General features: G+C 37.2%; 2 protein-coding genes across 2 annotated transcripts; one reads left to right on the top strand and one right to left on the bottom strand.

The window, feature by feature from the left end:
* The first annotated feature begins 562 nt into the window (after positions 1–562).
* On the top strand, positions 563–3,423 carry znf830 (zinc finger protein 830). The gene has a single exon (XM_028020603.1). The coding sequence runs from the start codon at positions 1,045–1,047 to the stop codon at positions 2,041–2,043; it is 999 nt and encodes a 332-aa protein (XP_027876404.1). The 5' UTR covers positions 563–1,044; the 3' UTR covers positions 2,044–3,423.
* Positions 2,237–11,093, bottom strand: efcab14 (EF-hand calcium binding domain 14). The gene is made up of 9 exons (XM_028020602.1): positions 10,369–11,093; positions 9,191–9,339; positions 8,916–9,061; positions 8,487–8,585; positions 8,303–8,410; positions 5,877–6,029; positions 5,290–5,398; positions 5,078–5,209; positions 2,237–4,669 (listed from the first exon to the last, which is right to left on the bottom strand). Exons 1-9 carry the CDS (start codon positions 10,542–10,544, stop codon positions 4,494–4,496), a joined length of 1,248 nt encoding a protein of 415 aa, XP_027876403.1. The 5' UTR covers positions 10,545–11,093; the 3' UTR covers positions 2,237–4,493.
* Positions 11,094–17,019: the final 5,926 nt, after the last annotated feature.

Below are 17,019 nucleotides of genomic sequence, written 5' to 3'. Positions count from 1 at the left end.
GTTGGCTGAGTTCACCGAAGAGAACTGATTCCCTTGGACTTTAAATTAAATTACAATACAATACTACTCATATTTCCTTTAAAAAAACAAACAAACCCGGATGGTTAAACCAAGAGTGTTGATAGTTGATAGACATTTGATAAGTAAACTAAAGAACTGCAAATGTGTTAGAAAAACAAGAGCCCTGAACAACCCAAACCTTGGTAATGTTTTGATTTTGTAGGCATAAACACATTTCAGATTTCTATCTACAAGAGGTTCGTGAAATCTAAATCTTTATATCTGATTTCATTTCATCACTGTGGAATATATATATATATATATATATATATATATATATATATATAAGTTTTCAGTAAACACCTATATTGAAATTGAATTTCAAACCAGCAGAATCGGTAATTAGGAGACTCATGAGAACAGTATGCGCTGCATTTTATTTAGTGATATTAGAAAGAAGACTGAATACATATGCATGTCACAATTTTAAGATTAATAAAAAAAAAACTGAAAAATGTGTGCCTTTTTACTTCTACTTCACAATGAAGCACTCCTTGTGTTGGTCTGAACACTTTTGCAATGCACTGTAAAACAGCAAAAATCAGAAAAAAATGGAATGAAACACATAAAGGATAATAAACAAATGCTTCCAGAATGCAGCCCCCAACTAATCAGATGAAAATAAACAGTTTTGTTTATTTTTGTTTGATAAACAGAGGGAAAAATTAGTCTGATTGGATTGAATTGGGAGCATTTCTTATCTCCTTGGGGAAATAGAATAAAATATGGAAACTTAAACACACTAATTTTACCCCATATATCGGGCTTAAAATGATGAAAGAAAATTCTTGACTTTTCAAGACTGTGTATATTAACCCCGATTACAGAACCGTATGGCTTCACGGTTGGTGAATCTTTGAGTTTGACTCCCTTCCAGATGGTGGCGCTGAAGAGATGAGCCGTGAGAGCAAAGACAAGAGGAAGCGCGACATTTCTGTTTGTGGCGCAAGTAGCTAGCTAAGCTAACACGTTTCGTTACCAAGAATGGCAACGTCCAAGAAGGGGAAAAAAGTAGTAAATCAAGAAGAACTCCGGCGGTTGATGAGGGAGAAACAACGACAGAACACGGAGAAGAAACGCGTGGAATCTCCCTTCGCCAAATACAACAGTTTGGGCCACCTCAGCTGTGTCCTGTGCTCCGTGCAGGTGAAGTCTGAACTTCTGTGGCCAGCTCATGTTCTGGGGAAGCAGCATAAAGACAAGGTTGCAGAGTTGAAAGAAGGAAAGAGCCAACCAGCTGTATCACAGAGTCACCCTGTAAAAAGGAAAACACAGGACAGCGTGGAAGTTGTTGGGAAAAAGGCCAAACCAGCAGGTCAGTCTGAGTCGGGTTTGCCTGGAGACTTTGAGAAGTCTTCCGAAAAGGCGACTGCTTCCACACAGAAATCTGCAGGACTGAGCCTCTTAGCAGGAGTTTACGACGAGGACGACGCTGATGAAGCGGATGTCCCAGCGCAGCCCGCTAAAGAGCTGCCAGCTGATTTCTTTGACAGCTCCATCCCACCCACGCCTGCCGTTTCCCACTCGGGATCTATCCTCAAAGCAGACGCCCCGGAGAAGACTCCCGAAAAGAAAGACAACACAGCCGAGGCGCTGCCCGAGGGCTTCTTCGACGATCCGGTCAGAGACGCCAAAGTGCGGAACGTCGACGCCCCGAAAGATCAGATGGACAAGGAGTGGGAAGAGTTTCAGAAGGAGATCCGACAGGTGAACACAAAGTCTGAGGCCATCGTGGCAGAGGACGATGAAGAGGGACGTTTTGAGCGTCAGATCGACGAGATTGATGAACAGATCGAGTGTTACAAAAGGGTGGAACTGCTGAGGGACAAGCGGGATGTGTTGAAAAGTAAACCAGCGCCAAGAAAGGATGAAGAAATGGAGACTGATAATAACAATGAGGAGGAGGAGGAAGGAGAAGAAGATGAAGAGGGGTTGCTGGGGCTTTTGTCCCGAGACTGGAGGGCTAAAGGGGCTCTGGCTTAGAGTTCTTCATGTAAAACCTGGTTTTGTTAAGATTGTTGATAAATTTGCTCTCAAACATGAAATTTGTACATAGTTTTGCTAAAAGTCGCGGTCTTTTGTAAATTTCATTTTCAGTCATGCAAAAGTACTTCAGTAAAAGTGCTACACAAAATCAAAGCTTCTGAATGTATCCTTAAAAAACATAAGAAACTCAAGCCTTTAACTGTCTTTATTCATTGGTGCTCAAACAACAAAAAACATTCATAAAATCTAATTTACAGTTGCATTGTGGACCCAAAAATCTCTGACACAAAAGCTTGACAAACCTTCATCCTGCAAAGAAACATTTAATTTATGTATGTACTCATGTTAACATGGTGAATTTAACAAACATGCCATAATCTAATGGTAACTATTACCTTGATAAGATCAGTTACAGAGCAGTTAGACCCCTAATACCTTTTTAATTTAAAGCATAAAAGTGGAGAACACAACATTTTTGGTCTAAAGAGATATAAATCAAGTGTGTAGTCAGATGCATTTATTTTTAGCTAAGATTATGAACATGTTAGCATAAAAGTGCATCAATCCTAAACTATCAAAATGTTATTTAAGAAATTTAACGGAAAAGTGAAACTCCTAAGATTTAAAACAGTAAAAGTGTTTATTTCTGGCAATTTTGATGATTCTTTACAGCTACTAAAGACCCAAATTTTAGCTTCTCAGAAAATTAAAATATTAAAGACCAAAGAAAAAGGATTTTAAATAGAAATGTACCACAGCAAAATAATCTGGCTCTTCATTGAGAGCTGTATGCAAGCATATTACAGAAAGGTGAGTGGAAGGAAAACTGTTGATTTAATGTTCCAATAGAAGTTGGCACACTGTCTAAAGTACCAAAACCTTGTTTAAAGACCATTTTATCTCAGTATGTTTAGTAAGTAAACTTTCCAGATTTATTATCAAGAGGATGATGAAAGTATGTCTAGGAGACCCAAATAGCCAATCAAGATCGAGTGCATAAACTGGACAGTACCTGGGCATTTTTGGTTGGCCAGTTGTATAAATTCCTTTGTTTTTTATTGGTCTTGTAGTTTATTGCAAACACAAAATCAGTATCTGAGAAAGTACATTTTGAGTTTTCCTTTGCCATCACTCAGCTACAATTATTAAACAATTTGTCTCTATACGTGATGAATCTGATTTTGACTTTATTTACTGGAGTAAATAAAAAATTTAAAAGACATTCTAATTTGTTGAGATGTATCTTTATTGTGACCCAATTAATCAATTCTCTGGTGGATTTTAAATGATTAATTCTGTCAATTAACCTTTAGCATGTTTTCTTGAACCAAAAGGTCAGAACTTAAGGAGAACAACAAATCAGTATCAACAAAAAAAGCCTCGTCGAGTATTTCTGTGATTAAATTTTAAACAACCCAACCCCTCTGACAACATAACAAGTCTGAATATGGCCATTTCATGAATACACACATAATTAGGTCCTTTATAATGCAATAAAATGTATCAAGTAAATAGTGATGGTCAGTGTTTCTCACACTACCCGTTACATATTGTGAGGTTGGTGTGCCTTCATTCCACGGCAGTATTTCACTTATTGCTACATATGCCTCATAAATAACCCTTAAAAATTCTTGTAATGAGTTCGTAGCCCTTCATATCTGCGAAACATCAAGAAATGAGAAAAACAAAAACAATATGCAACAAAACTACAGATAAATGCACAGATGGACTAAGTACATGGTCACAACTCAAAAGGCAGAGGAAAGCACTTTAAACTTTAGTTTTAGCTTAGAAAAGAGCATACAAAAGTTTTGACTGTTCGTATACTTGATTGTTTCTGAGATAAGTTAGGAAACTGTCTAAAAACACAAAGAAAACCTCAAAAAAGCCATTTCTAGTAGTCATTTGTAAACATTCATAAAAAGTCCTTCTCCACATCCTATAAACAAGCTTTAGCTGAGCTGAACCAGGTGTTTATGTACATATGTGGGAACATCTGCAATAGCTGGTAGGTGCAGCCTAAAATACCTTAAACAATAATCATTACATCAGGATGAGACAGAATGGATAAAAAACACACAAAAAAAACTAAACACAATTATATAACAGAAACACTTCAAAGTTGAAGTCCGAGGGTGGAAAACAGGACTTATTCAAGATTACAAACATGATTCCAGGAACTGGTTAAAATAAGATCTGATTTTACAAACAGAAACCTGTATGGATAACTGCTAAAATTGAATTTTTTTTGCTGACAATATACTGGGTGGGCCTGGGGGAGAGGTGTGAGAGGACGGCATACCAGTGCCACTTTTACCACCATCAAAATGATAAATATTGAGTTCACAGAAGGTGCAGCAACTACAGATAAGGGTTGGGAATCCCAGACCCACTCCCAGACCCTGCTGGGTGTTCAATACTGTTCTCTGCTCTCAATGACGCTGAGCTCACAAACCCACAGCAGCTCTCAGCTCCATGAGGGAGTACCTCTGGTCTCCGTCATCAAAGCACGCCACGGCATGTTCGCTGGGAGTCAACGTCCCAAACAGCATCTTCAGGTCTTGGTAAGTAAGTCCAAGGGAGTCACGTCCAACTCCGGCTCGCTGGTAGATGTCTTCAAGGTCTGGAAAAGAATTCAGAAACACAAATAAAATGATGGAGTTTCAGTGTGTTTTAGAAAAGGAACAACTATTACAGTAATATGAACACGTATATGTACGTGAACGCTATGCAATTTGAACAAATAGCCATGTTCACGCCAAATTGACAAAAACATTATTGGGATCTCTTGAGTTCAATAAACAAACCATTATCACATTTCCCTTTGACTATGTTTTATTATTGACTTCCTCCCAAAACTGAAAACACATAAACATATGGATGATTAAGTTACTACTTATGAAAAACTTTACGCAATGCAACAAACAACTTTTTCCAAGTATGAATAAATACGCAAAAAAAAAACTGACTTAGCTCTGTTAAAGAAGTAACACAAGTCTTTAATGAAAGGAGAGGTGTCCGGGTTGTGTACCTGTCAGAGAAATGACACCAGGCAGCAACACCCTCCCTGGACATTTTGTTCCAGCATTCCTCCTAGATCGCCTTGGAGTCAAGAAGCGAGGACGTCTGCTGGTCTGGGGCACTGTCAGTGGTGTGGACATGTCTGTCATAGGAAGATTATGTTAAACAGCCACAGAGTGCAAAGAAAGCCATGAGGATAAATTGCTTTTTTCTACACAATACCTTCCAAATCCTGAGGTGTTTCTTTCAGTGTTGTTGTTTCTGTCACCGTCTTAGTTTCAGGCTCTTTACTGCTGACAGCCGGTGAAGCTACTGTGTCATTATACAGAAACTGCATGGCAGGAAGAAGGCAATTAAATTACTGTGTGTTTGGAATCTGTGGACTCAAAGAGTTGGAACTAGAAGTTCGGTATTTGGCTGTTACTGTCTTTTTTTTTTCTTTCTTTGAATGGTTAAACTTTAAAAGGGTTCATTAACCCAAATTCATTGTGCGTTCGGCTCTGTCAAGGAAATGAATTTTTAACAAGGGGATCAGTGGCAATTGACTTCCAATTGTATTCAAGTTGACTTAAGACAGTGTTTGTGAAGTTTTGAGAATTTTTTCCCCCCAGATACAGAGTGATGACAGTAACAAAAATTTAATAAGGAAAACAATTGGCTAAGAAAAATGTATCTGTAAAAATGCATTTAGTTATTCTGATGAGGAGATCAATTGTTCTGCTACTGTTTGGATAAAACAAATTCAGTGGGGAAAAAACATGTATATGTATGTATAAATTTAGTCACCATAGAATTAGGGTATTACTCACGCTGTGCTTTGACCCGTTCTCTAATGAGGCCACTCTTTGATGGAGGTCTGCAACAGTAGACAGAAGAATGTGGATCTGCTCATCAGTCCACATATGGTGCTGCTCCTCAGTCTTATTGACCTCACCCATGGCTCTTTTTAGGTCTGTGATGTCCTGCCAAAGATATGCAACATGTCAATATATCTGCAGTTCAGAGTCGTACAAACAAAAATGGAGCACAGCTTTGGAGACAGGAAGAGGTGTCTGGAGATATTTACTTCCATACATTGAGTGGCTGCATTAAAATGTCAGATTTCCGTGATACACAAAAGTGAAACAGTGATAAATTATTCAAAAAATATTTTTGCAATGTTGTGATATATTCCATGTACAGTTCACATAAAAGACATATATACTGTATAAAAAAAATATAAAAGCCGTAAGGCTGCAATAACCTGGATGCATATACACACACCCTTAACTTAACGATTTGCTGGCCGCAACAAGAGATGCATAATGCTAGAAAATCTTGCATGCAATTTAAAATGTATAAATATTGCAATGATATCAGTTGTGATTTGTGCATATTTTCCTATTTTCTCTCTCTCATCTATTTTTCCTACATTCTATAATCTTTAGCATTTTGTGTAATTCGTGTCTGGTGTTTGCATCATAACAGTTAGAACACAACAATATTTGAACTCCAAACTACTCCTTGGGATGCAAGTATAGCGACAATATATTCATAATATATTGTGTAGCCTCAATTGAAACCTGAGGTTTTAGTTATGTGGATGAAGTTAAGAACAGTTTGGGGTCAAATCCTTACGACCCAAGAAAATCCAATCTGTGCCATTTCTATAACTGAACTGACTCTTTTGATAGTTTTCAAAGCATCTGCAGTCACACCAGTCATGTTGCATTTTATTCAACGTTTACATGTGAGACATGAGTCATAATTCTGCACCAGAAGAAGCCATTTCTTAGCTTCCTTCGTCTTGTTATCATCTAGTGACGATACCACTGGCTCCAGTTGCTCAACTTTAAAATCAAACCACAGACGGCAGCATCCATTATTACTTCTGTAAACAGTGTGCCTCTTTGTGATGTCTGTGTTATTCATCTGGTAAAATAAAATAAAAAATATCTTCAACAGAGTCTTGGTTAAAGGGTGTGCATGCTAATGCAACCGGGATATTAGTTTTTTTCTGCAATCATCTTTGTTTATTATTCATTTATTTTTATTATGGCCCCATTCCAAAACTTCCATTCCTAACAGGGATGAAGTGCACTTTTCAGAAGCTCTAGACAGAGCTTGCAAAACTATAGGTAATAAGACAAAATTATTGAGGTCACAGTATCAGAAATACATGCATGCAAATTATTTGTTGACTTTCTCCTTTCATCGTGTTGCGCTTGTAAAGAAATGAGGAAAATATTTTTCCATTCTTTCAGAAATCTGACCTAGTTTTAGTTCATAGCATCTAAGCCCTCAAAATAGATTGGCAGTTGTTTAATGTATTATGAATGCAAAGCCAAGGCACAGATCCAAAGAACTGACAGGACCCTCTTATCCCAACGACTCCTTTAACATAGGCTTGACAAGAACTGCCAAGCTGCTTACATGCGTGGGTTAACACACATATTAATCTGGCTGTGGTGGCGATCACTAGCGCTCCTCCTTTGGATTCATGCCGTGATTCGGAAGATCAACACAATAAGCTTGGATGTACGGTAGTAGATATGCTTCAGTTTTTAAACAAGACAAATGCTACAGTTACGAATCAGAGGAAGATTAAACTACAATTTTGTCTCGCCAATGTACTACAGAAATCTCAATGTGCTGTTCAGTTATTTTTGGTGCCAATGACAGAAGGCATCTTTAGCAGTATTTGCAGTGAGCCTACAGATGGAAATACAAATAGCTGAACAAGAGAAGTGCTTATGTACTTTGGACCACTAAAAAACGTCCTTAGCTTTGCTCATGTGAAAGAAGTCAGCTTGAGGCTACAAACCAGTCATAGTCATAAAAGAAAGGAACTTTCATTGTTTGCGAAAACAATTTAATTGCAACATAGATTAAAAAAAAAAACAGTAAAGGAATATTATGATTGCAAGATTGGCTGACAATGATGCCACACAGAAGATTGAAGACCCATTTCCTTGCATCTAATCAGCAGAGGGCAGAGAGGTTTAAGATTTGGGGTGATCAATCAGCAGGAGATGAGAATAGATGGTACTATATGGAATTCCCAATGGCCATATAATTTGCAGCCATTTTTTTTCTACAAGTTTATAGCTTGGCATACACAGGCTCCAACTCCTAAATAAGTGTAACCTCATGTTCAAACGGTGGTTTGAACTGGACACCATTTCTTCCATGCTGCACATAGTAATCTACTTAAACTGGTTATTCAGGAACTACAACAAAATTATTTCAGAATTACCATTGTCTTCTTTGACTCATCGTCTTTCTTCTGATTTTCAAGAGAAGCCTTCATTGTTTCCACGTCATGCTGTACACTTGTGAGCGTGCTACCAATCGTGGCGACACTCTGAAACAGAGAAAAATGCTTGAAGTAACTGAAATCAGAATAAAACTATTACATTTCAAGCTTCTGTTGGTTTTACCTTCTGAAGCTCTTCCACAGTGGTTGGAAGGCCAATTAAATCAGCAGAGGATTTCAGACTGGTTTTCAAATGGTTAACAGCTGAATCCAGAGATGTGATCTGTGTGGGTTAAAACAAAAACATTTTAGTTAAAAGTGTTGAAAGTATGTTGAATCTGACTGAAAATCTATTAGAAAGTTACTTGCAAATGTTACTAAATCTGACATATAGATGTCAAAATGTCATAGAACTGTATTAAGGAGCTTGATTAGACAGAGCCCCATTTGAAAGGTTTATTTCCTAGAAATACCTATGAAAACTGTAGTGAGGAAAAACTACACAAACCGCAATCGCCATACAGTAATTCAGTTTAATGTTTTCCGTTGACTTTTCCTTTAGACGCATATAATTTTACAAAATATTACAAGCCTTGTAGCAGACATGACTGACCTTGCGATTCATTTCTGTGAGGTTAGACCAGAGTTTACTCAATCCCTTGTCCCCGTTTTCAATGTCTTCAAGTTTTTTCTCTTTGTTTTTCAGATCCTCGCTTATTTTGGGTATTTCACTCGATGACACCTTCTGGCTGGATTCCACTGCAACAACAGGTGCCGAAAGTGTTTAAAGCAGCGCCAAGAACAATAAACACTTTATGACTAGATTAAAGAATACTAACAGGTTTCATGAGCTGAGGACACTGTGTTGTTTAATCACCAGACACTTACTGCTATGCAGCTTTTCCTTCAGTGAGTCTAAATCTTTCTTCAGTGCAATTTGCATCCATATGAGTCCAGCACAAGCCATAACACAGGCAGCTAGTATGATGAACAAAAACAATGGGTAGCACACGTTGCAGCACTGTGAGTAGCTTCTTCTGTAAAAACAAAGGACATGTAACATTAGACATTGAAACTCCACAGCCTCTTTTATTATTCATAATGGGGACCCTTGGAAAGCTGCATGTGTATGAGTAATAAGCTTGCTCAAAATGAAATGATCTTTAAGCTGTGAAAGCCAGTTTTTATAAATGTATTAATTCCCACAGAATTGTGATTTCATGACATTACAACCGCAAATGAAGGTGAACCTTAAACTAGTTTTTTGCAGCTTCTAGCAGCTTTTTTTTTTTTATAGAATTGCCTTGTATTTGCATCCATTCATCCATCAACTCTGACCAGTAGGTATCATTCAGATACCAGAGCCTATTGACCTTGTAATTAATACTCTGCTTTCCAATCTTGTCAGTGTAGATGAATTGCCACACATTAATAAGTTTAATGTGGCAGGTCAAGAACAGTGTTAGAGTGGAAATAATATAAATCATTTATTGTCCCAAAGTAAGGACATTCAGGATTCAATTTAAGGGGCCATATGTGACAATTTAAGTCAAGTCAAATCATGTTTATTTGTATAGCACAACTCAGCAACAAGGCGGTTCAAAGTGCTTTACACCATAAAATCATAACACAGCAACCAATTATACAACAGCAATAAACATTGCATTTTGTCCTGTCATCCTCAAAAACAGCAAGCAAAGGTGCATCAAATATATTGATCAATGTTTCAGTTATTATGAATTTAAAAAAAATCTGAATAGGTGGGTCTTTGGCCTTGATTTAAAGGATCTCAGTGTTTCGGCTGTTTTGCAGTTTTCTGGACATTCGTTCCAGATTAGTGGAGCATTAGTGGCTTTAAGGCTGAAATTGGTCAATACTCATTTTAAAATATGTAAATAATTGGTCAGACAATCGCCTAAGGAGTACGTACAGACAATGAAGTATTTTAAGAAAAGGATGTTGAATGTTTGAGTTGCAATGTGAACACCAATTTAACATAAGTTATAAAATACCTACAATTAATCCGCATATTCATGTACTGATGTGTAGAACAGCAGATCACTCACTTTCCAAAGTTAGTTCCGCCGTTCAAGTTGTTGAAGTCATCATCCTCCGAGCTCGATTCTGACTCCGAGCCCGGTGGTTCGGTTCGAAGAAGTCGGTGCCCTGACCCCTTCTTAGTCTTCTTTCGCTTACTGTCTCCGAGTCCGATCAAGGCATTCAGTTCCTTCCTCTTCTTCATTTTCTTCTGAGGGGTCAGCGTACCCGCCGAGCCCGATTTAAAGCCCACTAAATCCAATGTCTTTTCCAGTTTGCAGGATGTTGTCGTTTATGTAGCAGCTAAGCTAATCTTATTATGCTAGCCTAAATTCACGCAGCGTAATGGGGAAATCCGATATATAAAGACATCGGACTCGTAATCCGATAGGCTTACTTAACACTATATGTCAACATAAATACGTTTAGTTTCTGATTGACATATCTTCACACGCTAAAAGTCGCTTCTTTAAAATAACTGCTCCTGAATACTACCGGGTTTTCATGTCCTCTAAGCTAACTCAGCTAAGCAGCGTTTGCTAACACTAGCTGTTCTAGCTTCCGCGTTCTTGCTTTACCTCAGTTATGTTAGAGGATTGTTGGTTCTATAAAGTTAACTTTAACAAAAATGACTCAAGTAGATCAATACACGATTATGTCATAAAAGAGAAGAATGCTGTTTCTACAGACTTGACCTGCTACCCACGGCTTGTAATAACCTCACAGTTGATTGGTCCAGTGACAAACACAACTTCCTGTGTATTGTTTTGTGATGGAGTGAAAAGGCGCAGCGCACTGCCTTCCGCTGAATGCTCAAAGTTTATAGTTCTATATGGGAAAAATAGAACTGTAAAGTCAGTTTTTTTTCCACTGTAAAAACGGTATATCTCAGGATCCGGGAACCCCTCGACGATGTATAAAATCACTTAATCGACATGTTCCTACAGAAAGTTAGTTCTGCTTAGCTCACGTCTCTGTCATGGAAGCTGGTTGCTCCTGGTTACACCATCTGCATTAAAGTTAGAGATTAAAGACAGGATTCTATTTAATCTATGGCCCTAATTCAATTCTTTGAGAAAATTTTTTTTTTAGATTAAAGTCAGAATTTGAACGTTTTCTCTTTTTTTTCCAGAATTCTGAGAAAAAAAGTCAGATCTGTGATATTTTTCTCAGTGGACCTTGTTCTCTTTCATACTTATTTACTGTGCTCAAGTGTGTTTTAAAGAGTTTAGTTTCAAGTTTCTAAATACCACAGAAAATTGTGTATTAAAATAAGATAAGTATTTATATATTTTTTATTGTTTGATATGGGCCCTCAATGCAAAAATCCCCAGAGTACTTAATTTCATTAATATTTTAACTTTTTGTCATGTTTTAACCCATCCTCCATGTACTGTATGTGGATTTGTCTTAGACCAACACAGATGACACATGATTGTGAAGTAAAAAAATGTGCTCTGCATTTGTATTAAGCTCTCTTCACTCTGATCCTAAATATATTCAGTTAGGTGCTCATTAATATAATACACAATGTGTGAAATGTGATCTTAGTATAAACACAGTGTTCTCTAAAGTGTTAGAAAGTGTTAGTGTTAGAAAACATTAGCAAGAAAACAACGTCTTAGTGGCAATGTATGGATTAAGGCTGAGTTCAAATTTGAATTATCAAATTTCAGTCTGGAATTTGGTATACAGAGTAGAGATGCTCAATTTACTACACTACTTTTACAGTATTTAAGTAAGCTATCTCATCAAACGTCTGACCATTAAGAGTTTTTGTGTTTTTTTCCTTTGAATTATTTTGTTAAAACCTACGACAGAATTTAGACAATGTATATAGCTGTCTGAAAAATACTTCTCATTATCGTAAAGAAATACTTTGGATTAATCTCTGTGAAAAACAATGTCCAGATGTGGTTAAATTTAATGCTGCTTTGAATATGAGAAGGATATTATTGAATATCTTTTTTAGATAGAAGAGGCTGTTCCCCTAAAGCCCCTCAGTCAAGCTATACTTATTTAGCCTTATACTTGTTTTATTTTTCTGTGAATCACTTCTCTGAATTTGTGATAACTTTCTCATTGTAAAATTAAAAAGTTCAAAAAGCTTGAAAATGGTTTTATAACCCCATTCAAATTGATGAACAGTTGCTTGTATTTAATCTTTTTGGCAGAGTTCTTTCCATTCCAGCATCGTTACACACTTGAACGATTCAGTGCAACAGGCTGCCAAGACTCCTGCTTTTGAACAGATGGCCACACCTGCGAATGACCAATTAATCAAGTGCTTAAATTAGCAGCACCTGGACTATCTTTCTCTCCCCTGAACACTAAGGAATCAGTAAGGGTGTGAGCTCTTTCTCTGTCTGCATTGGCAGTAAAGACAGCTTCCAGTTTCTCATAATTGTACATGATGTTATGTAAGACTTCCACTGTATGAGAGGATTGGTTTAATGGTGAGGGAGTTGTTCAGAGTCCCCCTTTGCTCAGTGTGGGATTTATTCTCTATGATTAATGTTAGCTTGTCTGAACTGCCTGCTCTGTGAAGTCCAGAGGAGAGATCTGAGCTGGCCATGGTGACCAGCTGGTTCCGTTGCTGATGCTGCTGTACGCATACATCGCCCCCAGCAGACTGTAGCTTAGTAAAGGCACTACACTACAGTGTCATTGGATGTTTTCAGCAGTGCCCTTCATGCTCCAAAGCATCCAAGTCTTGACAATTAAAGCAGATTTGGTCTTTGTAACAGGACTTTGTGAGTGAACCCTTTCAGGTCATTGCTAAGACACTTGTTCTCTCCAACCATATCAAGATGAAACCATGTATTTACAAAAACTGTTTTAAAATATACAACCTTTTTTCTCTCTGCTTGACATGAATTAAGTCCAATGTTTTTCTCTTCTAAGTCAGCTAGGATAGAGATATTTTTATTTTATTCAGATTTAGTTCACATATAATGTTATTGTGACTAAACAATTTTGGAATGCCCATGGGAATATAATGTAAGCAATCTATGTTGATATTGGAGTGGCCATCCAAAAGACTTGCTCTCAGAAACATGGAAAATTTGTGGGCTGTGCTGAAGCCGTGTGTGTGTGTGAGTAAGGTGGCCTGCAAGCCTGAAGTAGACCAATTGACCAACTATATCAAGAAGAATCAAGCAATATTCTAGAAAAAATGTGTTATAGGTAGGTAAATATCTGGTTTCATCAGTGATTGTTGGTGTGCAGGGCATTGATTTTGACAAAATTGTTGATGGCTATCATTAATTTCATTTTGCCCCTTCTGATTCACAATAAGCTGTGTGGCAAGATCATTTCTGCAGGTGTGAGTTGGCCAGTCTGTACTGCACAGAATGAAAATGACAGGGAGTATTGGAAACTCCTTTCCAGTAGGTATGTGCTGGTATGAGAGTCTGGCAGTAAGATAACCTTGACTAAAAACATCACAGTATCACATTATTTATGCTAAAAACTTATGTGCGAAATGGATGAGTTTTCCTTGACCAGAATTTGCCTTCTTGTATACAAGGAAAAAATGTGGAAGTCACCTTTGAGCCAACTTGGTGGTAGATAACCACAACACAGTGAAGTAGAAGTGTGAAGCCACTCTGTTCTTCATATATCTGGAGAAAACTGGTCACTCTTGCACATTATTTGGTATTTGATTAAAACGTTTAGACATTTTTCCATCTGAAAGCCATTAAAAAAAAACAACATTTGTCTAGTCAAGGCATATCACAGAGCTTTCCACAAAGCAATATCCAGACCCTGTCTTACATTAAAAATGTTCAGAATGAATTGATGGGGCTAGACTTCATGTAGTCAGTCGGCTGGCTGTTTCAGACCCAATGCCTGCAGGCTCTCTTGCCTTCATCTAACATTACCTTCTCCCCTGGACAGCTGCTATGCAGAGATTAGGAATAAAATAGAGAGACCATGTCCAGCTGTGAGGGAGAGGATTGAAAAATCTATTTGAGAAAGACAAGATTGGAGGAGGAGGACATCGCTGGAGTTCCAGGTGTTGTGGAGGAGGGAGGGAGCTCGTGATATGAAAGTAAATGCTTGAGATTCTAGATGGTAGTATATAGGAGAATGGGCTGACAAGAAAAGTCTGAGACTGATACTTTCAAGAGTTCAAGTTTTTGTTGCTCCCTAATATTGCTGTTTTTTTTTTTTTCTGGAATACTATTTCAAACCTATCCACTAATCAAATTTTGCATCTTGTTTTCTTCATGTGTTCAGTACACTTTTCTTCTCCTTTTTAGATATAATTCAAGGATTTAATTATGTTGATTTATTTGTACTTTTGGGGTACTTGGTATATTACCACCATATGGCGTGAGTTTTATGTCAACAATACCATTAGAGATATACTTATTGAAAACAAATATTTCTGTTTTTAATATTTTATTTCCCTCTGTATATTTTTTGGTCTCTTTTTTCCCCACGTTTGTGTTAATAGTAAAATATCAGAAGAATGAAAGATAATGGAAATCATTTAAGTTATTGCAGTTGAAGAGGTGAGACTGGTGGCCTTAAATTTGCTGTTGAGACATAACAGTGTGTAAAAGAGCTCACTATATGCGTCATCATTGTCAAAGGGCAGAGCTGCTGATGTAAGCTGTTATCAGAATGATGTTTGATGGTTCCCTTGATGAGATCATAAGGTCAAAGGGCAATGACTTGCAGTTCAATGTCCCTTTCATAAAGTTTCTCTTATCTGATATGTTCAAGGTTGCACCATCTATTATTCACACATATCAATGCAACACAGTACACCAGTAAAACAAACAACATATTAAATTCCAGATTTGGAGAGATTTTTGTTTGTGTTTCAAAAAAATGTGTACTTATTTCATCACCTTCTTTAGGAAGAGTAGTTTGGAATCTGAGAGTTGAGTTTTAAATGTAACAAGTTTTCCAGTCGCTATTGATAATACAGGATTTTTTGCTCTATAGTGGTTCAGCACTACCACTATACCACTATTTTAGTCTCATAATTTAGCTCTGGTCTTTCATGCGGCAGAAGTTAGTTCACCAAAATGAATTCTTTACAACAAAGCCAGGATGTTGCAATACTGATAGATTGTGATTTGGCTTCCACTTGGTTCAGTAAAAAATCTGCTCCCCACAAAATAAATGGTTCTGTGTCAATATCTTCAAACATGAGACTTTTGTACTTAGTCTCAAATAAATAGGAGACAGTGGTGTTTTTGAAATTTGTTTACATTGCTTTTCAGTTGCCATAAATTTGTCATTTCTGCTATTGGGTTTTAGAAATCTTCTTCAGCACATTAAAGTATTTCTTCTGTGGAGTCTTGCTTTGTTTGTAATGCAAACTCGCCTCATGATGGAACACCGCAGGCATTTGGTCTCGGCTTTTAGCCCTCGCTTTTGTGAAGAGAGCTTCTCTCTTAATTTTCAAAGTTGTTTATGGTTTGTCCAGACATGAGCTGGTTGTCGGTAATAAGTTAAGTCAAGGATTTTGAAAAGTTAGAGTTTAAAAAATGCAAAAATTGTCTGTCAGCTGGTTTCAATCATATCCTCTTTGTTAACTACAGGAATCATCCCAACTGGGTTTTAAAAATTTGGCAATACTGATAATCCATGTGACCTAATTCATCATTTTAAGTAAATACATATTTCATTGAAGAGATTTCTTGTCTCAAAAAAACGTCTGTCCATGGTGAGAAAACTAACGGGTCTCATACAGCCCATTAAGATAACATCATGCAGTTTAAGAACGTTTTGTTCTGTGCCTCATACTGTTTTACTTATTCTCTTTATAACATTGAGATCTGTGTCGTGCTCCACGTTTTCTCCTATGAATTTCAGTTTGTATTTCTTTGAACTCTTGGATCTAGTTACAGCAATGAGAACGATTATGGCAACTTCAAGCAACTGAGATAGGTTGTACAAGAAATGTAAACCTCTTTTATCTGAAGCAATTAATATTTTCATGCCCAGTCATATTCCTAAGCGGATGCTTATTACACAAATTTGTGAGAGGTGTTTTTCTCCTCCTTAGGTCTTGTTAGCTCTTTGCAATCTTTTGGGGGGTTGTTATTTTGGTTTTACTTTTATAACGTGTGTCTGGCATCAGCCTCAAAATTGTCATGTGGTTTTAATAAAACAATAGAAATTCTAAGTTCTCATATGAAATATTATCTTTGCTCTATTCTATTATAAATATGGCGTATTTTGCTAATTATTACAGTCGGAAACTAAAACCGGCCAAAGCGAAGCCCACTTCCTCAAAAACTGACAGAATGATGAATGTCTATTTACCTCTATAGTTTGTCTAAAGTCCACAGTCTCCTGCCAAGGTTTACTGGGTTTTTCTAAACCCACAGGCTAGCCCACAGATTTTTGTCTTCAGTCTTTTGTCAGAGTTTTTGGAATTTGCTAAATACTTTTGATGTATTCAACAAATTTCATAAAACAGCAATTAATGTTTTTGTTTCAGTTTCTTCATGTTTGGCACGAAATCTTAATAAATGTATTTGACCTGGAGGGCATTTTTGGCTGAACCAGTGGGGCTCATGGCTGAGTACATCTGGTGTTGCTGCATACTAGGTTTTAGCTCTTTTTCATTGAAAACAGTCCCCCACTGGCCTGTTCTTGGCTTTGAAATATCTTCTTTTGTGTGTCTGTTACCCCCCTGATCACCACAGTACAGA

The sequence above is a fragment of the Xiphophorus couchianus genome, chromosome 6 (genome assembly GCF_001444195.1).
Source record: "Xiphophorus couchianus chromosome 6, X_couchianus-1.0, whole genome shotgun sequence".
Classification (NCBI taxonomy): Eukaryota; Metazoa; Chordata; class Actinopteri; order Cyprinodontiformes; family Poeciliidae; genus Xiphophorus; species Xiphophorus couchianus.
This window is presented reverse-complemented; position numbering and strand designations above follow the sequence as displayed.

Coding starts and splice junctions, on each gene's coding strand:
- znf830 (XM_028020603.1), top strand. CDS start 1,045: ATGGCAACGTCCAAGAAGGGGAAAAAAGTAGTAAATCAAGAAGAACTC.
- efcab14 (XM_028020602.1), bottom strand. CDS start 10,544: ATGAAGAAGAGGAAGGAACTGAATGCCTTGATCGGACTCGGAGACAGT. Junction 6,030..8,302: donor ATGAGTCAAAGAAGACAATG/GTAATTCTGAAA, acceptor TATCTTTGGCAG/GACATCACAGACCTAAAAAG. Junction 5,210..5,289: donor AACACCTCAGGATTTGGAAG/GTATTGTGTAGA, acceptor TTCCTATGACAG/ACATGTCCACACCACTGACA.